This window comes from Rutilus rutilus (assembly GCF_951802725.1).
Source record: "Rutilus rutilus genome assembly, chromosome: 18".
In the NCBI taxonomy this organism is placed as follows: domain Eukaryota; kingdom Metazoa; phylum Chordata; class Actinopteri; order Cypriniformes; family Leuciscidae; genus Rutilus; species Rutilus rutilus.
Window position 1 is genome coordinate 14,280,794 of NC_140231.1, and position 23,990 is coordinate 14,304,783.

General features: G+C 38.8%; 1 protein-coding gene across 3 annotated transcripts in view; it reads right to left on the reverse strand.

The window, feature by feature from the left end:
* The window catches only part of taok1b (TAO kinase 1b), a 35,401-nt gene that overhangs the window by 10,249 nt on the left and 1,162 nt on the right, over positions 1 to 23,990 (reverse strand). Inside the window, exons 1-9 of one of the 3 annotated variants that reach the window (XM_084387479.1) lie at positions 23,480 to 23,686; positions 4,386 to 4,617; positions 4,206 to 4,277; positions 2,770 to 2,871; positions 2,601 to 2,646; positions 1,347 to 1,443; positions 699 to 812; positions 530 to 621; positions 344 to 437 (exon numbers count right to left, since the gene is read on the reverse strand). In XM_084387479.1, the coding sequence (XP_084243605.1) occupies positions 344 to 437; positions 530 to 621; positions 699 to 812; positions 1,347 to 1,443; positions 2,601 to 2,646; positions 2,770 to 2,871; positions 4,206 to 4,277; positions 4,386 to 4,517 (749 nt within the window). In that variant the 5' untranslated portion in view covers positions 4,518 to 4,617; positions 23,480 to 23,686. Of the gene's footprint in view, positions 1 to 343; positions 438 to 529; positions 622 to 698; positions 813 to 1,346; positions 1,444 to 2,600; positions 2,647 to 2,769; positions 2,872 to 4,205; positions 4,278 to 4,385; positions 4,618 to 8,749; positions 8,766 to 23,479; positions 23,687 to 23,990 lie in introns of those variants that run through there. The other 2 variants (XM_084387480.1, XM_084387478.1) reach the window with 2 other exon arrangements.

The window sequence follows — 23,990 nt, forward strand, 5'->3', positions numbered from 1 at the left end:
TGGAGGGACAGAAATCACTCAGATTTTATACAAAATATCTTTGTGTTTCAAAGATGAACGAAAGTCTTACGGGTTTGGAACGACATTAATGATAGAATTTTCATTTTTGGCCGAACTAACCCTTTAAATCAGAGACTTAATAAAAAGTATGCAAAAATCACCCCAATATTTGATTTACTACCTAGCCTTAATGAAAAAATGTTATATAAAAATAAAATAATTTAAATAAGTAAATTGATATAAATAACTAATACATCTAACTGTACAGTACTATAGTACATTTTAGGATGAGACATATTTGGGGTTCATCAAAAAGATTGAAACCCTGTGTTAGAGGACTCACCATTCACTTGACTGCAGTGTGGGACTCTCATTCTGCGCTATATGGTATAAGGCACTCATCGCATTCATGTTAAACAGAGGAGGCTTCCTTTCCGCTACAGCAAAAAGGAGAGGCAAAAGTAAGCTCGACTTTCACACTGTGACAGACGCACAATTCAATTTACGATGAGCAGCACTTCTTCGTCACCTAGTTCTACGCAGGTGATCCCAAGAGACCAGATGTCAACCTTTCCATCATACTGTCCCTCGTCCATGGCTAAAATCACTTCAGGGGCCATCCTGAGAGGAGACGTGCGTGTTAGTAACCAGGCTGTGTCAATGGAGTCATTATTATTAAAGATCCTCAGTGTGCTCACCAATATGGTGTCCCCACAAAAGAGTTTGCTGGAGAGGCGATGGAGGCAGAACCAAAATCTGCCAGTTTGACTTGTCCAGGCTCGGTCAGTAGGATGTTCCCAGCTTTGATATCCCTGAGTTAAGATGACAATGTACACAGAATAATCAACATTTTCTTTGACACCCACAGGTAATGCACTGTGAAGACTTCCCACATCTCAAAATCCAATCAACAACCCATGCACAGAACCAAGTCCCTGTCCTACATTTTATTTTTTATTTTTTCATAATCAGTAATACTCGGATGTACCCCACAATATGGAAAAAAAGGTCGATTACTAATGTTTCATTGTAACTTTATTTGTGAGACTTTGTGACCATAAGAACCATATGTTTGTGAATCAGACAATAGTGGTCTGTATGTTTGTCGTCCCTTGCATTGAATTCAATGCAGACTTGCTAAAACAATTTAATTAGAGACTGCACTGTGCCGCAAATGAATAAATGTGCAGGAGACCCTCCCAGAGTATTCCAACAAGGTTTCCTGTCTTCAGAGCAAGAATGCAAAACCTTTTAGCGGAAGCAGTCATGAAATTAATTTGGTTCCTGTGGAACCAGTTCTCGATGCCCAACACTACTAGGAAAAAGAAAAAGAAAAACCCACAAACCTGTGAATCATGTTATGGGAATGAAGGTATGCAAGGCCCTGCAAAGCACCATGTGTAATTGCTGCAATCTCAATTTCCTGAAGGGGCTTCTTGTGAACTAAACCAAAAAAAAAAAGTAAAGTTGCATGTTCATCAAAGTGACAATGATTTACATTACATTAATGCATTTGACAGACCTTTCATCCAAAGTGATGTACACTGCGTTTAAGATATACAGTACATTTTGTCAGTTAATGCATTCCCTGGGAATCAAACCCATAACTTGGTGTTGCTAGCACTATGCTCTATTATTTGTAATAATAAATGTTAAAGACACAATATATAATTTTTGCCGCTACAGGTCACATATTCAAAACAATAACAAAGGCATAGTTTGATGATGCTGTGAAGGAGCGTGGAATGATGGGAGTTGACAGGACTCAAATCATGTTCATGAATGAGGTATGAAATTAAATAGAGTTTTATAACCTTTAAATTTGATCACATGATTTTATTTGATTTTAATTAGCCGCAAGTAACGAATTACTACTCATACATGTCACTTTATTTGTCGAATTAAATGGTGGGGTAACGCAACGCAGTTTTACGTGTACAAAACTATTAAACTAAAAGCACATTTAAGCGTGCCCACAGCATTTGCAAAAAGGCTGACTTACTATTTAAGTTATGTTTAACACATACTGTGTGTTTAATTACACTGCCATAGACTTGTAAAACAGTGTTAGGAAATGCCACACTGATATTGATCCTTGTTTTATTTCTCATCTTGTCCAAAACTCTTCGACAAAACCTGCTGCAAACAATAACGAATAATTGAGGTCCATGATGAAACAACAACAGGAGTGGCGTGCCAGATGCTAAAATGACTACTTCTGCATTTTTTCATTAGACTTGCTATGTTGCCATGGTTTCTACGGCACCAAAAGCGGAAACCGAGGATGACGGCATTGACAGGCGACGCAATGAGGAGGGACGTTACACTGGTAAAAATTGCGCATTTCTCTGGATTTAAACGTTGTAAATATACGTTGGATAATGTTAGTACACAAGCAAATAAAATATATGACACTAGTGGCTAGTGGTTTTTGGATATTTTAATGCAAAAATCTTACATATTGTGTCTTTAAAGCTTAGATTTGATCATAACTCATTTTTGAAGAAATAAACAAATAAATAAATAAATACATAAACACACACATTTTGGATAAAATACTGATCATGCTTCCACGTGAAGCCAAATGTTTGGCATCTCACCTTCAAGGAGGTCCGAGGCTGAGCCCAAACAGTACTCCATGACAAGCTGAAGAGGAGGGGGAAAAAAGATGATAAAATGAATATTGTGTTTATGCACTCATTAACATGTCATGCCAAAGAGTGATAGTGAGAATGAGTGATTCAGAAGAGAAAAAGAAAGAGATCTTACCCATGCTGTGTGTTCCCGCAAGTAGCATCCTTTATACTCTATGCTGTTTGGGTGTTGTATTCTCTGGAGGAACTTGACTTCCTTAATGATATCCTGCCATTTCTAAGTAAAGAGAAGAAAGCATCAAGTCAAACAGTCTTCTTTCAAACTGGTCGGAAAAGCATACAATGCATTCCAATTTTCCACTGGATCACTGTATCCACTATTGACAAGAGCAGACTGGACATATCGATTTACTAGTACAGGTCCTGAAAAAGAAAGTCAGTCCTAAAGCTTCTGAAGGATTCTTTGCAGAGATTATGTGTAATCCGATTACTGCTAATCTGAAATTACAAAGGAAATGCTGCCACCAGCTAAAGTATGAATGGCATTGGTGCTTCACTTCAGTCTGAGGTGTTACAGGAGATTTAATGTGACTTCAGCAATTGACTTTAATTTGCTCGTATGATACTGAGCCAAGTCACTGTTTGAGAGCCAAGCCATAGTTGTTTGTGAGTCTGAAACAGACTAAAATATATATTAGTTTGGAATAGATAGATTTCATGTTTTTCATACAACTGTCTTTCACCAAGACAGCATTTGATCAAAACTAGAGTAAAAAAGGTTATATTGTGAAATATTATTTCAATTTAAAATAGCTTTTTTTCTATTTTAATACATTTTTAAACACTCCTGTGACAACCACTATTCCAGTCTTCAGTGGCACATGATCCTTCAGAAAATTGTAATATGCTGATGGATTATTTTAAGTTATTAATAATTGAGTACAATTAATAATAGTTATTATTATCAATGCTGAAAACAGTTTTTGCTGCTTAATATTTTTGTGAAAATCATACTTTTCTGAATAGAAAGTTCAAAAGAACAGCATTTATTTGAAATGGAAATCTTTTGTAACATTATAAATGTGTTTATTCGTTGTCACTTTAGATCAAATTAAAGTTCCATTAATTTCTTTGCTTTTTTTTATATCCTACTCAAGCCAAACTCTTGAATGGTATGGTTTCCACAAAAACATTAAGCAGAAAAAACTGTTTTCAACATTGATAATAATAATAATAATAAATGTTTCTTGAGCAGCAAATCAGCATATTCAAATGATTTCTGAAGGATCATGTGACACTGAAGACTGGAGTAATAATGCTGAAAGTTCAGCTTTGCATTACAAGAATAAATGACATTTTATGATATATTAAAATAGAAAAAAAGTTATTTTCAATTGTAATATTTCACAATATTACAGTGTTTAATGCATTTTTGATCAAATAAATGCAGCCCTGGTGAGCATCAGAAGTTTCTTTCAAAAACATGAAAAAAGTCTTAGAAGTGTAATGCAATCATTTCTATCACTGTGCCCACCCAAAAGGAAAAGCTGAATCCACAACCAAACCGTTGCATGACTGTATGTAATGACTCTGGAATGTAGGAAAACTGACCTCATTAGACTGTTTCCCACTGTAGGACATCTTCTTGATGGCCACCACCTCTGCAGTCCGCGCATCCCGTGCCTGAGCAATATACACATCTGATATTTCACAACTGAATCTCCCAAACATTTCAGAATGTACTGTAACATGCATTAAAATGACAAATCCTATTAAATAGATAAAACATACAAAATAGACCGCGCCAAAGCTGCCATGACCGATCTCACGGAGGTCTGTGAAGAGCTTCTCGGGGTCCTCCTTGAAGAAGAGATCTGAGATCTCGGGGTCCTTCAGACTCCCTGCCCTGCTGGTGGAGGGCATGCTGCGAGCCGGGGCCGCGCCGCGCTCGCAGGGGACTATCTGGCCGTCAGGCCCCGCTGGTTACTCATCTGCCAGAGGGAGGCAGTGTACGCATAGAGACCTGCAGGTAAACAAATACAGGCCTAATCAACATTTGTAATAGAGTTGATACCATATCAGGCTTTCAGCTATAAGACATTTTGAAAAAATAAAAAATAATAAAACCGTTCAGCGTTTTAATAAAATTATTCATTCATTTCTTTTTAGTTGTATACTGTTTTGACAATGAATCACACCCAAAATAGAAGACTGGGTGTCTAACACCCCATTGTTTTTTACAGAATCTATTTAACTGCTTTAGCCTATATGACGAACGGATTTTAATTTAGACTTATATTCACATATAAATTGATTTTTCAGACCATTTTTTAAATAAATGGCTCACACAGAATTATTTTCAGTGAATAGTACAGTCATCTGTAGATATATATAAATATAGAATATATATAAATATAGAATAAATATTTTCTCTGTTTTTCATTGGGTTCTCGAAATGATAAGATGCTTGCATGATGAGAAGAAAGCTATAAAGCTTTATAATCTGCATATATTATCACTTTGATACTGTAAATGTGGTCTGATGATGCATGATCACCAAACAGCAAAGTACAGTCTGATTTATGTGCCGTTTGGGCTACATGACACCAAATTCAATTAAAAACTTTATGCATTTTGGCCGTTCAAGATATTGTGTTTTGGGGGGCTTGAAAATGAAAACTTTTGAAAACATTTATTTTAAAAAAATATTTTTTATTAAGAATAAGACTATTCATTACTTATATATATATTCTTTTTAAAAACTGAATAGGGGTCAATGGTCTGGAAAAACAAATATTTTTCCATACTTTTCCAAACTGCATGTGATCAATTACCATAACAATAATCTCACCTAGCCTCAATGTTTGCTCACTCAATTGTTTTTTTTATAATTTTGTTGTGCTGTGTGTTTGTTGTGCAGTAGCTTACACACAGCACAAAGCAGCTTGATTTCAAACTTTGAATTGAAAAAAAAAAAAAAAATAGACAGTCAGTAATAAAATAAGAACAAACAAACAAATTACAAATGATAGCACAAATACAAACAACAGAATAAAGAAAAAAAATGAATAAACAGTGCTTTAGGTTTTTCAGGTAAATCTAAAAGTAATATTCAGAAATACTACAGAAATTGACCAAAGTAATCAAATGTAAAATAACACTGGATTGTCTTAAGTGTAAAAAATTAAATACAGGAATAATCCTTTACAGACCTTTAAGACCAAACGCATGAAATTTTGTGTGTATTTGACAGTTTAAGAGCAAAAGCAACGTAAAAGAATTCAATTGGGAAATGAAATCCCAAGCAGTTTGAGAAGCAGCTTTATGTGTGTGAGCAAGAAACCTGCAGAAAAAAATAATGTATGCCGAAATTCAGGCCTTGTAGCACCAACTCTATTCAACCGGAGCAAATGAAAGAGTGATTAAGGCTTAAGTTCAGACTGCAGGTAAATGTGGACTAACCCTTTTGCTCATACGTGACTCAGATCTGTTTGTCAGGACAGTGTGTGAACAGTAGCCTAGAAATCTAGACGCACCCTAGCGGCAGCAAAATCTATTTTGCAGCCAGTGTGGTCTAGCAACTCTCCGTTGACTTTCGAGCTGGAAAAACCAAACTCAGGTCAGGCCAATCACATCGTGTATAGAGTAGGCGGGGCGGGCTTCACATAATGACGACAGAGTTGCGACGGTTCCCAGCTACTTGAAAACAAAGAAGAGCTGCTGCTGGCGAACAGCGGTCTTTCGAATCGGCTTTGTCCGTGACTCTGGAGGACTTGGAGTTAAGCTTTTCTTTGAGAAAAGAACAAAGAACGACACTTGAGTCATTCTTAAAACAGGAAGATGTGTTCGTAGTTTTGCCGGCCATATACGGAAAAAGTTTAATCTATCAACTAACGTTAGCTCCGCTGTTGGGAAAACGCTCTGGTTGGTTGTAGCGCTGTCCTATTGCATACATAGGGAATTTGAAAGACAGCCGTTTATCCCGCCCCTCGGCTTGAGCCCTGACAATGGTGAGTTGCCAGACCTAACATCTTGATGTAGATCTGGCTTGCAAGGCTATGTGTGAACAGCACAAACCACATAGAATTTGATCTTTTCAATTCAGATTTGGGCCACTTCCATATGTGGTCCTAAATCCAATACAGGTTTTGTTTGTATCTTCTAGATAGGCTACTGAATATGATCGAGTGAAAGCACATTTTAAACAGGTAGCACTTATTCACAAACGCAATCAAAAAATGTATCTGATTTCGAATGAGCAGAAATCTGTAACAAATGTAGCGCCCCATGGATAAAATGCGAAAAGCAGCAGTGATATTTAACGTTTAATGCTGATCACCATGTAATAAGCTTGGCATGTCCTAGGAAAAAATAATTTGCACTTTCTAGCACTAATTTCCAATAAACCACATTGAAACTATTCTCCTAGTATTTATTATGTTATGAACAGATTTTGGGTGAGATTTCAAAGCATATAAATATTTTAGCCACAAATTTCCTCAGGGAGTGAAGATGGAGCAGTGTTTTTGATATCAGTAAGTGAGGAGTGGAGCGGGAAATGGTGAACCAGGAGCGTAGTGATTATTGAACGCTTAAGAGCGCGGAGGGGAAATCGTTGGCGCTCCACTCCGCACACATACTCTGCAGCCTGCAAAGTCCTATACCTCGTCCTGGGTCAACAATTCATTCAGTAACGTTAGGCAGTTTTGATGTAGGCCTGTATGCTGTTTAATGTTGTTTAATGTTTACATATGCTATCGCTCGTTTCTGCTACTACTTCACATCTTTTGATAAAGAAATTCAGTGCTCTTTCTGATGATGTCAAAGCGCCCCTACCTTATAAAAGTGAAAACACGGAAAGCCAGAAATTTCCGTCAATGGCGAGGAAAGAGTTAATGTCATCTGACATCTGTATTTACTTTCGTACACTCTCAGAAAAAAAAGAGCAGTACCTTTTCAAAAGGTACACTTTTATACCTAAAGGGTGCATATTGATAACTTAAAGTTACATATTAATACCTGTCCTAAAGTGTACTAATACCTAAAAGTAACAAAAGTGTACTTTTTGAAAAGGTACCGGCCCAGGGACAGCTTTCGTACCTTCTAGGCTTTTCACACTTGAAATAGCCTAGTTAACCCTGGGTCATTCTAAACTCCGGGTAAACGGAATCCTGGGTTATCTTTATTCACACCTTTTCACACTGCTCATACTATACCCGGGGTTAACAGTTAATCCTGGGTTTTCATAAATTGCCTGTTCACACTGAACATTCCTAAACCCTGGGTTAAAGGTTTAAATTTGTACTCACTGGACGAACGCAGCATGTGACCCGTTTACATAAAGGCTCTAGCATTGCGCGTCCTGATTACACATTGCTGACTGTAATATCAAGTTTTTTTCTAAGTGAACTTTTCAACAATAAAAGTTAAGAAAGATGGTCTATTCAACACTCCAATTGTCAAGTTTTCCAACGCCGTTTGATATTTTTCTTATCATATACAGAAACAACTGTTTATATGCATCGCGCATTGTTGCCATGACTGCCTAAAGGGCGTGAATATAAGGCATGCGATTGGTTGTGGATGCTAAGCATCTAGTTGTAACATTCTAACACCGCATCGTTTCACACTGTACAAGTTTGGCAGAGTTAACACCGCAAAAGTGATGCTAACCCTTTTCTAGAGCAGGGTTAAAAGCGATAAAGGATAAAAAGCGGCGCTAACCCCGCATCTAAATTACAAGTGTGAAATGCTCCTTTACCCGGGGTTAAAAGTGGCGCTTAGAACAACGATAACCCGGGGTTAAGCGCAGTGTGAAAGGCCCTAGAGTGTATGACAGTGTGCTGCGTGTCATCTTTTTATTGTTCTTTTGCGCATGCGGGTCAGTCAATGCGGGATAGACAATGATCTGTTCACACTGAAATCTGATATTGGCCACATTTAAAACAATAATGTGAACAGCTATACAAAAGATCTGAGCAATAAATCAGAACTGAGCACTAAGGCTCGCAGTGTGAACGTGGCCTAAAAGGAGGCGGGTGTGTCAGAGATGAGGAAGCGCAGCTGGTGTCCGTGTATCGATACTGTGGAAAATGAATATCAGAACCGTTTCAAATATTTCAGGAAAAATCTATATTTTTGACAACACTAGTTACCTGCCCAGATCTTTATTTTCCTTTTACGAATCTGTAGGTTGAGCTGCAAATACAAGATAAGCCAGATGAGCGTCTGTGGATTTGTTAAACAGGAACAGACCATGAGGCCACAGTACCTGTCTTATCTTCAGATACTAATTCCAAACAACGACCGGTGACCTGACCTTTGTTTACAGGCTGTAAATACAGTAATGTCGCAGCACGACAGCTGACGTGCTCCCAGCTTTCACATCGACCTGCTCTGCTGCATTCTTATCACCTCTTCAGGCTCATACAGGTTTGGAGGGATTTGAAGCAATGTGTTGAATAACAGTCAAACTCTGGGCGTATTCACGAACCACTAGAGCTGATTAGCTGGATAACTGAAAGACCAATTGTGGGTAGGTTACCTCTTTTCCATTCAAATGGAATTTCCACTGACTTGAGGGCCGAAGCGATGACATAACTGACTACATTCCAACAAAACACTTGTAGATGTTTATCTGTAGGGAGGTTATGAGTTTTTATGCCATGACAAGCTGCTTTTTATGCAACCGTCAGACATAAAACTCAGTACTGAATTTATCAATGAAGTGGCTAGAGTAGCTGTCTAGCATGTCCCATCATCGCTGCAAATCATATTTCTACTTTAAGGTGCTTTGTTGATTATAAAGCACGATATTGTTGATTTTTTTTCAGTTGTTGTTACGTTAAAAACTTTAGGCTAATTGGTGTCGACATTATACCTCCCTCAGCACTCTGTGAAGTTATATTCCTGGTCGAGACCAGACAATTTGTCAAGTGCAGAACCTATTATTTTGGCTGGAAATGTGTGGAAAGGGTTTAGGCTGGGTATTGGCACCCTGTGTAGACACTTCTTATGTAGTTGCTCAAAGCAAACATATTCCAAAAAGTCCATTGTGCGGTCAGTTAAGACCACTGGCTTTTTCACCATCCTTTATCTCTCCTGCAGTGACTGCATTAGTCAGAGCATCTGTGGGTAAACAACAGATTTAGCCCTTCAAAAAGTATTCCTTAGACATGTGATAACAGAGAAGGGAAGCTCGAGTCACAAGACAGGCCGTAGAGGGTGACTACTAAACACTTAATGCTCTGACAGGTTGGGATTTATTATCTTTCTCCTTTAGAGAACTACATTTGTAGATTTTCTAAAGACAGTATTAGAAGTAATTCCTACAGAACTTTAATGCCAATTCGCTGCTTTTCTATAATCTCTCTACGTAAACGTGCTAGACGGACATGATTGACCACTGCATGTCTACTGCAGCTTCTTGCACACTACACTGAAGTTTAAAGTAGCTAAACCTGGGGCTGATCGATTATGGCAAATGATCAACATCCGTGAAGATGCAGCACTTGCGCAATGGGGCAAGTGACAGTTCCGTCAACTGGCCCGAGTGTCTTTCACGCTGGACCCGGACAATCAGGCAGTCCTTATTGTTGAGTCCTGAGTCAGAAATTCAATAAGAACAAAGAAACTAATTACAAAATAAATGGACAAATAAATACAACAGAATGAATATGCAAATTAAATAAACAGACACAGTGTTTTACATTTTTCAGGAAGATGTATACTAACAGTGGTATTCAGATAAGTAATAGCCTACACCAAAAGAAATGGAATAAGCAAATGTAAAACAACTGCATATAACACTGCAGTCTTATTGTTCACATTAAAGGAACACGCCGACTTTTTGGGACTTTGGCTTATTCACCGTATCCCCCAGAGTTAGATAAGTCCATACATACCTTTTTCATCTCCGTGCGTGCGTGCTCTGTCTGACGCACCCACCGCTAGCCTAGCTTAGCACAAAGACTGGAGGTAAACGGCTCCAGCTAGCATACTGCTCCCAATAAGTGACAAAATAACACCAACATTTTCCTATTTACATGTTGTGATTTGTATAGTCACAGCGTGTACAAATAACAAGGTCACATGAGAAACAACCATCTTCTAACCATATACATACTGGGAACTATATTCTCAGAAGACGAAGCACTGCTATTTCTGCGGACTGATTTACTCCAATTCTGAGCGAACTCTGCTCCTCACCACGGGGCTTCTCAGGCGCTGCGAGCAAATCACTCCGCCCAAGTAGCAGTGCTTCGCCTTCTGAGAATATGTGACCATGTTATTTGTACACGCTGTGATTATACAAATCACAACATGTAAATAGGAAAATGTTGGCATTATTTTGTCACTTATTGGGAGCAGTCGGGTCAATTATTTTATTTTTTATTTTTTACAGATTGGGCTTTGGTCGGACTCGGGCTCATTGAGCTTTTCTCCTTTCATCGTGACCATAATATACGTGCAGAGCGCAGGCTACTGTATGAAATATTGTTATATTGATAATATTATAAATATGCAACGCAATATGATATGCGATCATGCGAGTAACGCGAGGCGCGTGCAATGCATTAGGTGACAGTTGACCATGCAGAGCATCAGGGAGAAGTTGGAGCGTGGGGAGTTACTAAAAGTTCCCAATACTTCAGGAACAGCTGCATTTTGAAAGAGTTTTGATTTGATTACCGAGCCTGAAGCCTTCAACAGTGGATGCTATTCTTTTTCTTCACAACGATCGCGAGTAAACAGTGAATGAGCCTACTCAGTTCAACGGATTTTTTTTTTCTTTATTATATTTTTATTATTATTTAACGTTAGCCAGTTGGCGAAGAGTTCTTTGAAACGTTGTTCTTCAGTAAAGTTACTTGACATCAAAGAAAGGTAGGCCGTAAATCTTTATTTACTGCTGGATCACATTTGGCTATATAATATTCTCTACTGCATGCTTATGCTTCTCTGTAATGGACAGTCTGTATTAATATTTGTGGGCATAATTGTTGGTGGTGCTAGTTATGTTTGAGGCCTATAATAAAATTTTACCTAGTAGCGTGTGTGTGTGCATCTAGCAGAGACAGCGCGCGTCAGAAAGAGCTCAAAGGGATATTGATGTTGGTCTCTGGTCGGGTTCAGGCTGAAAAATTGCAGACGTTTTCGGGCTGGGGCCGGATTAGGGCTTGAACACCACGGGCCAGGTCTCGGTTAGAGCTGGATGTTTTGCTCCGTGCAGGGCTCTAGGCAGTATGCTAGCTGGAGCCGTTTACCTCCAGTCTTTGTGCTAAGCTAGGCTAGCGGTGGGTGCGTCAGACAGAGCACGCACGCACGGAGATGAAAATGGTATGTATGGACTTATCTAACTCTGGGGGATACGGTGAATAAGCCAAAGTCCCAAAAAGTCGGCGTGTTCCTTTAAATATAGATTAATCCTTATTAAAGCTAGTTATTCAGTCAAGATCAGCGAGTGATTATTTGTCATTTGTTGTTTGTTTATTAATAATGACAGACAGCAGCAGGTATATTTGGTATCTGCTGTCACTTTAAGAGCTAGGTAATGCACGGATCCAATATAGTGTTACACACGCGTTTTCTTTCTCAACTGTGTACGGATAAGACTAGGGGTGGAATGGTTCATGAAAAAAAATCCGGTCCGGCCACGCGCCGCGTAACGTGTTTTTTATCATTTGGCACAGAGGCGAATGTCACACCGTGTCCTAACCAGACGGATGCGATAAGCGATAAGCGACAAATAATTTGACTGTCCACACCAGACGTGATGCAACTATGGGACGAGATGTAGTCAATCAAAACTCACAGCTGATCAGAAGAGCGTGAGTGAGTGGGCTCTCTCGGCAAGCTCCTGGCACTCTCAACTAAATGGATAAGTACATAATCAAATTCATGTATTTTACACCATTTTAATGGCGCTTTTCCACTACACAGTACCAGCTCGCCTCGGCTCGGCTCGGCTCGACTCGACTCGGCTCTGTTTGGTTTTCCACTGTGTAAAAGTTGTACCTGTACCTGCTTCCAGGTACTTTTTTTCGTACCACCTCCGGCGAGGTTCTAAGCGGCTGAGGCGAGCTGAGGCGATACTAAAATGTGACGTGAAATCATGGCAGACTGCTGATTGGTCAGAGAGAATCGTCAATATTCACTGCGTCATCATTGCACGCGCCAGACGCAGTATCCTGAATAAAAAACAACAAAAACATCCAAAAACAGCATACACTCGATTTCCTCCATTGTCCTGTGTGTGTAGGTAGCGGGGGTTTACGCGTCTCGCGTAAAAGATTAAGTCACGGCAGTTTCCTGCGGCGTCGCTATGACGACCAGGTACTATTGTGGAGGTACTATCTGCAATGGAAAACGGAGAGAAAAGCGAGCCGAGCCGAGCTGAGTCGAGGCGAGGCGAGCTGGTACTGGTAATGGAAAAGCGCCATAACACTATTAAAAATACATACTGAGTTGCTGAAACAATCGTTGTCATAGAATACACTTATAAGTTAACAGTTTGAACGTTCTTGTTCACTTTTATTTATTTAGAAGATCTGAGGTGAATTGTTGCTTTCAGTACGGCTATAAAAAAAACACAAAATGATATGCAAACTTCACACAGATGCTTTTAACATTAAATAAAGCAAATAAATAGTAGCCTACCTGAGAAAAGCATACTTTCTGTTCTCCGCGACGTCGCAGAAATAGGAACCGTTTCTAAAATAGAATTGTCGTGTGTCGCCGTCGCGGCTGGTTAGAACAAAAACTCAGATTAATTCTACCTTTTATCGCGTGTCGCGGCTGTTTAGGAACAAAGTGTTCGAAAGCACAACGCTGTGAAGGAAAGGAAGGTGCGCTAGACGGAATGCAGCAGCGGCACAATGAACATTTTACATATCTTGTTTTCATAATCGTTGACAAAGTCAATAACGGAATTGAAAATCAATTACAGTTAATCACACAGCCCTAGTTCAACCTATGAAAAAATTTCTCTAGATTTAGCAGGATTTTATTTAATTTCACTGCCCTGCATCTCAAGTTTTAAAGCTGCATTCAGTAACTTCGGGATTTCTTCGCTGTATTCTTGCTTTTTGCTCGCAGGTTTCTCTCTAGAGCTCCCCCCACAGCTTCGGAATAGATATTTGACAACACTGTTGTAAAAACTCTTTGGCTATTCTCAGACACCAGAGGCTAGCAGATCAACGACATCAAAGCAGATGGGATATTCTTTAAAACGTCTTCTTCATTCGGGTTCAAACAGCGTGAGGGAGCGCAATAATGACGGCATTTTAGCAGATTTCTTTTGGCCGTAAAGCAATTGTTTACATCGCGAGACCTGATATCACGCGATACTTCCTGACGCGGCGGCCGGTGGCCCGCCACCCCAAAGTTGCAAGTGCGTATTTTCCGCTCACGGGCACCAGGGGGGTGCGAAACGACCACCATTCAACCCGAAATAAGTAATATAACCATTCTAATGACTCCGAAGCTGTTCAGTTAAGGTAAAAAAAAGTTACTTAGTTCACCTTTAAATGCAAAAACTGTTTCTGTGAGAATGCCCATTGTTGTGCTTGCCCGTACAACAGTTGTCACCACGATGCCAGGGTGTTGCTATATAGGGCTGAAACGATTAGTCGACATTGTCGACAATGTCGACAATAAAAAATTGTCGACAAATATCTTTGTTGTCGAGTAGTCGTTTGATCCCACGTGACCTAATGTAAGGGCCTGCAATATCGCGATTTGACCGCTACGGCGCTGTAGCGCTAGAGTGTAATGCGGTAGAAGAAAACACAGCGCGAATTATGACGGAGTGCAAACGAATCCGAACTAGTAAGGTGTGTGAAAGTTGCACAAATCTTCAAACCTAGAATGCTGTCGTATGCAATACATGCAAGGCGGAACTTGCTTTTCACGGGAGCACAACATGCATGTTAAAACACTTAAAGAGGAAAAACCCGGCACGAGACGAGCCGGTGAGAGGTGAATATTCTCCAGCTGAAGCTAAATAACTAGCAGTAAATCTCTTTTTAGAGAATGCAATACTACTAATAATAGCAATAATATTAACAATAATAATATAATTACAGTAATGTGATGATTCATTTTTGCATAGAATAAAGCTTGATCGAGCTTAGGAGTCGGGGCTGTTTTTATTATTGTAGCTCTATTAGGTAACGTTATTACAGTCTTATCCCTTGCCTGTATTTTGTTACATATTCATGAAGACTTACAAAAGGAGATGTTATGAAGAATATCATGTCAGTTAATTTTTTATACTGTAAATTAAAAGGTGAATGAGAATATCTCTGTCAGCTCAGCTCAATTGTCATATCAATTAAAAAAAAAAAAAAGATTCTTATAATAATTGTTTGCAGTTTAAGTGTGTCTGTAATGCAGCTGATATTTTTTTTTGTTTATTTTTTTCTATTGAAAGAGAACAGAATATTTAAACAATGCTTAGAGAGCATTTGTGTGTGATTTGAGTTGGACAGAAATCTGAAAACTTAAAGAGAATGACCTGTTTAGTTGCTCAAAGTTCATTAAAACAACCATTTCAAAAGCTGAAGTGATTTTCTTTTTTTATATTATAGTTAGAATATGTATAACTCCGTGTTTTAACTAATTGAAAAGGCTGAATAATCGTTCCAAACGTACTGATTAGTCGGCGAAATAGTCGATGAATAGTCGATTAATCGTTCTAATAATCGTTAGATTAATCGATTATCAAAATAATCGTTTGTTGCAGCCCTATTGCTATACAGCTTCTAAGGTTTTCTAAATGTGGTTGCTAGGGTGGTATGGGTTTGCTGGCCCAAGTCAAGAGAGGACATCCTTGATATTACTAAAACATTTACATTTTTGGGGGGTGGGGGTGTGCAACCTACTAATAGTTAACCTTCTATCTACATTAAGATGGGAGAAAGTATATCAACATAAAAATACACTTCTTTAAAAATGATTTTTTGATGGCTGACAGCAAAAACAGTCAATATTTCACATAAATTCCAAGCTTTTCATGTACAGTAATGACTTTTTTGAAATCAGACAAACAAGCCCCACAGGGCAAAATCTTGCCTCACAAGGCTGAGTAAGCCTAATTAACCAAGTTGACTTCATTGATTGATTCGGTTCATTAAAGAAAAATCCCTTCATAAATATCAAACACTATCAGCCTATTCCACAGATAACTGAGAAAGAAAATGCTGAATTACTCTTTACTGATGCTCCTCTGGGACCAAACAGAAAACAGCTCAGCATTCATAAGGCTGTAGGGAATATTGTTATGCGCCAGAGAATATTTATAATGTACAATTTTGATCTTCACACTGTCATTTGCAATCCAGCTTCCTAAATCTGCTTAGTGCTTACATTATAATTATAATTACAGGCTTCACTTTTTATAGATAATGTCTTTAACAACTGTACTTCAGCGTTGGAGAATTTCAGACAAGATCTAAATGGAAATTAAAATGATCATAACTAAACGTGTTATAATCATAATCATCATAATCAGCAGGACAATATATCATTAAAAAGAAAAAGAAACTGGGCTGCATGGCATGCTGGGTAGCAGTACACTAAGTAAAGCTGAGCGGTTAACTAGAAGACTATGCCGCTTTTTAACTTAGGCTTGGGTCTTTAAGCAACATTTTGTTGTGCTGCAGGCCTGTACATGACAGAACAGAAGCTCAGCAAGAAAAGTCTGGGACACAGACTAGTAACTCCAGGAACTTGGCCATGATCTCTGGTTAGTCTCTGTGGGAATTCCCTTTATCATGCTTAAAAAAAAAAAAAAATAATAAGTGAGAGGGGTCTATTGGGCCTTAATCTCCAATAAGCAGTGCGGATTTAGAGTTTGGATTTGCCAGGTCTTAACCTCTGCAAGGAATTCACACCACGATTAAATCGCCATCACATAACGTGCTGTTTATTTCTCATCGACACAGTCAGAAGAGAGTAGACATAGAGAACAGCTTTCACAACACTTTTCCGGCTAATTTTCAAAACCACTGAAAACAACAAACTAGGACAGATACATTTTTTGGAGCATGTCATTTACTCTGAGGTCACGCTACTGCTGAATGATTGCAACCATACTGACATTCTTCCAGACAGCACTAACAGGAAATGCATAGATTAAAAACTTCAATAGCCGAAAAGAGATTATCCATCACATCTAGCCTACCTGAAGTTACAGGCGTGATTCAAAACCAAAAAGAACTGTTGGCTGATAAATATCCAGGGAGTGTAAATGAACGAATCGCTAAATGACAAAAATCAGTGGCGTCTGTTTGTTCCAGCGAGTTTTGAAATAGATTGAAAGTTAGTATTTCATAACTAACACAAAGTTTTCTGCTGTGCTGTTTGGAAACCAACTATAACAAAGAATAAAGAATTTACTTTTATACAATATATTGCTGAAAGAATAAAAAAATAACTCCAAAGAGCCAAAGAAAAGGTGAAGTCTAGCTGAGAGTTTAAGCTGATTATTTGGTATTCTTGTGTGTACCAGCACTGACATTCAAATCACAGAGGCATTTTAATTAGCCATGGTATTCTAACTCAAACTCATCTTATACATACTTGCATTGCTTCCTTAAAGGAATAAGTTCGTTATTTACTACCCTCATGTCATGTAGGAGAAATGCTGCAGAATTTACACAGCCCTTTTAAAGGGATAGTTCACCCAAAAATAAAAATTATCCCATAATTTACTCACCCTCAAGCCATCCTAGGCGTATATGACTTTCTTCTTTCAGCCAAACACAATCTGAGTTATATTAAATAATATCCTGGCTCTTCCCAGCTTTGAAAAAAGGTGTTGAATAGAGCTTGAGTTTTTGAAGCTCCAAAAAGCACATCCATCCATCCATCATAAAAGTCATCCATACAAAACCAGTGGATTAATAAATGGCCTCTGAAGCGAAGCGGTGGGTTTTAGTAAGAATAATATATAATTAAAAATGTATAAACTATAATCACTGGCTTCTGGCTTCAACGGCCGACCTCGGACCCGACAAATTAAAGGGTCTTTAATCATTTAAAAATTTTGGGTGAACTAGGCCTATTAGCCCACTGGAGTCATATGGATTACTTTTATAATGGATGGATGCGCTTTTTATAATGTTATTATTTAATATAACTCTGATTGTGTTTGGCTGAAAGAAGAAAGTTATATACACCTAGAATGTTTTGAGGTGAGTAAATTATGGGATAATTTTCATTTTTGAATTAAAAATTCCTTTAATACAAAAACATAGGGCTGCTCAATTACGGCAAAAATTATAATTATTATTGTCTGTTGGTTTGGAGTCTCCTATAGGTTTACATGCATCAAAGGTCAAAGGTTTCATTCTCTCATAATACACATCACCACATTTTTCAACGACTCGATGGATGAATCAATGTCTCTAAATCCCTCCTTTCTGCGAGCTACTCTGCTCTGATTGGCCAGACAGCTCAGTCTGTTGTGATTGGTTGCTTACAGCTTTCCTGTTGGAAACAAAAACGCCCATTGCCATAACTGAACGTCAGCTCCATCCGGAGGCTTCCTACAGCTCAGCGACTGTACACACCGTAAACTAAAGACAGTAACGAACAATGACGCCGATTTTTACAATATCGACCCGAGCTCGAGTCCGATGATGAAACATTGGAAGAACTAGTTATTCAACCCGAACCTCCATCGCAAGGACGACTTGAGCAGAACGTTTCTCAGTGATACGCTACTTATTTTGAGGTACATTATGAGATGTTACAGCTGTAATTCCTCAACCATCAGCATTGACAAGTGTATGTCCATCAACAAACTGATGTGTATATTTCTCATGTATTGCGGTGCACATGCGGGAACTGTATCAATAACGGTGCATAATATGTTCGCCCAGCACTAACGTGAATGACTGATGTAGCATACATGTTTGTAAAAACAAATCTTGCTCGAACGACAGACAATCTCCATTAATAGATGCAGTTTTAGGTAATAGTGGCACACAGCTGATTAGCAGAAGTATTTCAGTAAGCCAGTAATAACATGATTTAGCCAGTTAGCCGGAAACTTACACAATATCAAACACAAAACTAAGTATTTTGAAAGGTAATTTTCAAAAATCCATAATAGGGGCACTTTAAACGGAAATGTTGCATCCGATAGGCTAAGTCAACTAGTTTAAACTTCCTTTCTGCATTGTCCCTCATAACCGGTTAGTATAACAAGCCTATAAGCAAGCTTTGTTATATGCTAATTTGACATGACATTGAATAAAACGGAAAAGTTGTGTGTAGGCTTTCAAAATACGTCTTCACCTTGCTCATCTTCGAGTGGACATTTCTCTGAAGCCGCCACGAATGCATGCAAAATGATTTTGTTTTCCGTTCCGACATACATTTTAAAATGTATATATTATTTAGAAAAGTGTAACATTAATATGACGGTAATTTAACCGTAGTCTTTGTAAAAATCTAAAACAAAACATTAAATGTGCAAAATAAAATGTAAACAACTAGTATTTCCAAGTCGACTAGCAGCAGCAGTATCGTTTGATCGGCTAGTCGAATAGTCTCGCACATGAGTATGACCAAAATGTAATACGAGTAGGCCTATAGTTTTTATTTTATGATAGTGCTATACATCAAATATATTTTTCTGGAAATAAGGTTATTGGGGTATCTAAATTTGATACCAGTGCAATTTCACAATACCAAAGCAGAAACCAATACTCTGCAAACTAATGCAATTAGAAAAAGTCCTCAAACAATTATTGAAAAAAAGTGAACATGTAAATTTATGTGAATACTCGCCAAAACAGGCATTTTGACATTTTTGTGTATTTGACTGCTTAGACGTGTATCCGAACCCCAAAGTATGCTTCGCTTGTAGGCTTGCTGCGGTAATCTGTGTTACAAGGTATTCGGCCATACAATGATTACATTCCATTTTAATGGAAATAAAAACCATTTAGTTCAGTTAGACAACGGACGCTACAATTAGAAACTGAAAGCTCCTGCTCTGCTTCATATAGCACGAGGCACGAGCTGTAGCGTCGCAGCACAGTGCAGACGGAGCCAGATTTCTCTGATCACACATGACAAGAGTAAGGAGAGATGAGATGACTGGCAGGGCGATGGCGGAGGATTTGAGGAAATTAAACATCCCTCTTTTCTACCTCGCTTTTAAATCACATATGAATGCCGGCCTTGTGCATTTTACTTTTGCTTTCAAATTAGCGGCTTTTTGGGGGCGGCAATAGCTTGAATGGTGGGTTCATTATTTTTCTTAATGAAAAACATAACAAAACAGTACAATGAACCCGCTTGTATTAAACAGAACTTTTATCAACAAGCACGACAGGCTACACCATGCAATAGGCCTAATATAAAATAACAAATAACTTACAGAAAATTTGAATGAAAAACTGAAAATCAGCAAAACCAAATGTTCCACCACTGTCAGTCAGCTCGCCTCGTTCTCGTCACGCGATAAATGAAATCTGACTCCTGCTGCTGATCTGTGCTTCGACTCACGCTGAATTGAGCAGACGCGATCGCAAAACGTTAAGTGAAAAGAGAGCGTGCATTCAGAAGTGATTTCAGCACCCCGCATATTGAAAGCAGCTCCCTGTAATGCCCACGAATAATAGGCCTATACACAGAGTATGCGTATTGCAAATTCAAAAGTGGAAAGCAAACACCCGTTCAAAATAACCCCCCTCCTCCTGGTGTTATCGGTAAGACCGGTGTTGTCACAAGTTTATATACCAGAGTGAAAAATTCTTCACCGTGACATTCCTATTCGCTGGTCCATGTTTCGCTACATCTCAGAGAATCAAACTGATCCTGTAGGGGCAAAAGCGCAATAAAGGGAAAGCAACGAAATGTGGCACAATAAACATTTGTTTTCTCAATGATTGTGTTTTCATAAGCCAATTTTAAACAAAATTTGTATTAATCGTAACAGCCCTACAATGACAGTTTGGTGACCGCTCTGTCAAGATCCAAAATCTAAGTTCATACAATTTGTGCAGTACATTCTTGGTTTTCTGAGGATGAGGACCAAGCTATTTGAGCAATTTCCCGATAAAGTTTCCCTTTGTGATTAGATTAAATGTGGCGTCAGCAAGTTTGACAGCTATGGTCATCCTCCTGGTTCCCTTGTCACATTAATAAATCTACACTCACCTAAAGGATTATTAGGAACACCTGTTCAATTTCTCATTAATGCATTTATCTAATCAACCAATCACATGGCAGTTGCTTAAATGCATTGAGGGGTGTGGTCATGGTCAAGACAATCTCCTGAACTCCAAACTGAATGTCAGAATAGGAAAGAAAGGTGATTTAAGCAATTTTGAGCGTGGCATGGTTGTTGGTGCCAGACGGGCCGGTCTGAGTATTTCACAATCTGCTCAGTTACTGGGATTTTCACGCACAACCATTTCTAGGGTTTAGAAAGAATGGTGTGAAAAGGGAAAAACATCCAGTATGTGGCAGTCCTGTGGGCAAAAATGCCTTGTTGATGCTAGAGGTCAGAGGAGAATGGGCCGACTGATTCAAGCTGATAGAAGAGCAACTTTGACTGAAATAACCACTCGTTACAACCGAGGTATGCAGCAAAGCATTTGTGAAGCCACAACACGCACAACCTTGAGGCAGATGGGCTACAACAGCAGAAGACCCCACCGGGTACCACTCATCTCCACTACAAATAGGAAAAAGAGGCTACAATTTGCATGAGCTCACCAAAATTGGACAGTTGAAGACTGGAAAAATGTTGCCTGGTCTGATGAGTCTCGATTTCTGTTGAGACATTCAGATGGTAGAGTCAGAATTTGGCGTAAACAGAATGAGAACATGGATCCATCATGCCTTGTTACAACTGTGCAAGCTGGTGGTGGTGGTGTAATGGTGTGGGGGATGTTTTCTTGACACACTTTAGGCCCCTTAGTGCCAATTGGGCATCGTTTAAATGCCACGGCCTACCTGAGCATTGTTTCTGACCATGTCCATCCCTTTATGACCACCATGTACCCATCCTCTGATGGCTACTTCCAGCAGGATAATGCACCATGTCACAAAGCTCGAATCATTTCAAATTGGTTTCTTGAACATGACAATGAGTTCACTGTACTAAAATGGCCCCCACAGTCACCAGATCTCAACCCAATAGAGCATCTTTGGGATGTGGTGGAACGGGAGCTTCGTGCCCTGGATGTGCATCCCACAAATCTCCATCAACTGCAAGATGCTATCCTATCAATATGGGCCAACATTTCTAAAGAATGCTTTCAGCACCTTGTTGAATCAATGCCACGTAGAATTAAGGCAGTTCTGAAGGCAAAAGGGGGTCAAACACAGTATTAGTATGGTGTTCCTAATAATCCTTTAGGTGAGTGTATATGGACAGACAATGTTGTCAAAATCCCTGCAGTCGTTTATCAGATAAAGAAAAGGTTGCCTCTCTTAACTGGTAACGTCATAATGAAGCGGTTTACACGAGTCAAAACGATACCAGACAACATCAGACGTGTTCTTTCCAGCTTGTTTGTGCAAAACAGCATAACTGTTCTTCACTGGAAGCCTCCTATATTGATCAAGATCTCTGCTGTTAAAACTGTTCACATGACAGAAGGTTCCTCCTTCCTGGTGCAGGTATCCAGTTTGATTCTCTAAAGGTGACATTCTCACACACTCATCAAGTTTCCATCTGCTAGGCTAGATAAATGCATGCGTCACTAAACTTCAATGGCATTTCAGAATAGCCTATGTGAGATTGTGAGACAGAAATATGCTTATTTACGTACAATAAAGCAAAATGGTTAGATAAACTCAATCAAATCACGGCAAGGTCATGATCTCTCATAAATAACTGTCATGCTACAATTCCCAGAAATGTTAGTTCTGTCAACAGAAATAGTACTACAAAAATAGGATGATATAGTCTAGCATTAAGCAGGCCTAACTTGACATGTTGTAAAAATTGTGCAATTCTGAATGACTATTTATCTCAGAATTTTAGCCAAAGCAGTGTGACTTCAGTTTCCATTACAGAGATAACTGAAAATGAGTCTACTCCACACATAACAAGTATCAAAATATTAAAGGACAGAAGATATAAAGCACATCATTAAGATGATACAACATTGAGAAAGGGCTGCAAGTGAACGAGGAACAATCAGAATTTGCAATCGAGGCCAAGGGAAAAAAAGGAGAACTGATGAACAGGAGTTCAAACAAAAAGTGATTTATAATGGATAATCTAGAGAAGTAATTGCTGTTGCTTACTCGTGCCATTGCAATAACTAGATGGTAGCCTACAGCAGGAGATCCTATTACTGAAAATATAATTATTGATCATTAAAATGTATCCTTACAGTAGGTTGAAAATGCAGCCTGAATGCTTAAACTGATTACATTTAGCATTAGCAACACTTTACACTACTATAAAATAATAAAAAAGCAAGATGCGGTTCATAAAAGTATCATACAAAATAAAAATGTTACTTGGGCTAGAATATATAAAATATGTAACAATTTCTCCCCCCCCCCCAAAAAAAGTAACATTACACGAACATGAATATGCCACTTCACCACAAAGGTAAACAAGGACAAAAAAAATAAGTGTCAATGATAGGGACACAAAATTTGTACTCAAAATTGCTAGACAATCACATCCATGAAAACGCACTAAGTATTCAATGCACAGCATAAGCAGTAACAGCACATTCGAAGGGCTTGCAACCAGATACAAAACCAAGCGCATGCCCCTTGTTAAGCAAAATATAAACAAACACTATCAATCAGACACTATGTGATATGCATTTAGAGATATTTTAACATGCAAATGCTAAACTCCACATAAGCACATCGAATCTCGTAAATATACAAACCGATAGATTCACATTGACAAAGAACGGGAAGAGCAGCGCAGACTCAATAGGCGATCAATATTCAGGCTGAGCTCTGAGACGATGCTGTTTGAAAGTGGTCTATTAAATAGCGGTAACTACGCTGATAGGTGAACTGTATTGTCCTTAGGCCAGGTGACTATCATGAATGACGCTTTAAATAGGTATGGAGAAGAGTACACGGGCTTCTGGCCAGTCCAGTGTGTGTTACGCAATGTCAACACTGTGAGAAGAGGAATGCGGCGCTGAATGCAGCTCACAACAAGGGAATACCCAGCTCGATAAACCAGCACTTTAATCAACTGCTTACTTGTCATAACAGAGGCATAATTTATATAATGAGGAAGCAAATTATACTACAAGCCCCTAAAAGGCTTGTTTTATATAGTTATCAAAGCCTGCTGTTGGAAACAGTGCAGTGAAACTGGGAGGGAGTGTCATTGCAATAATATGCGACACTGGACATTGTCTTGTAAACAATGTGGTTAACTGA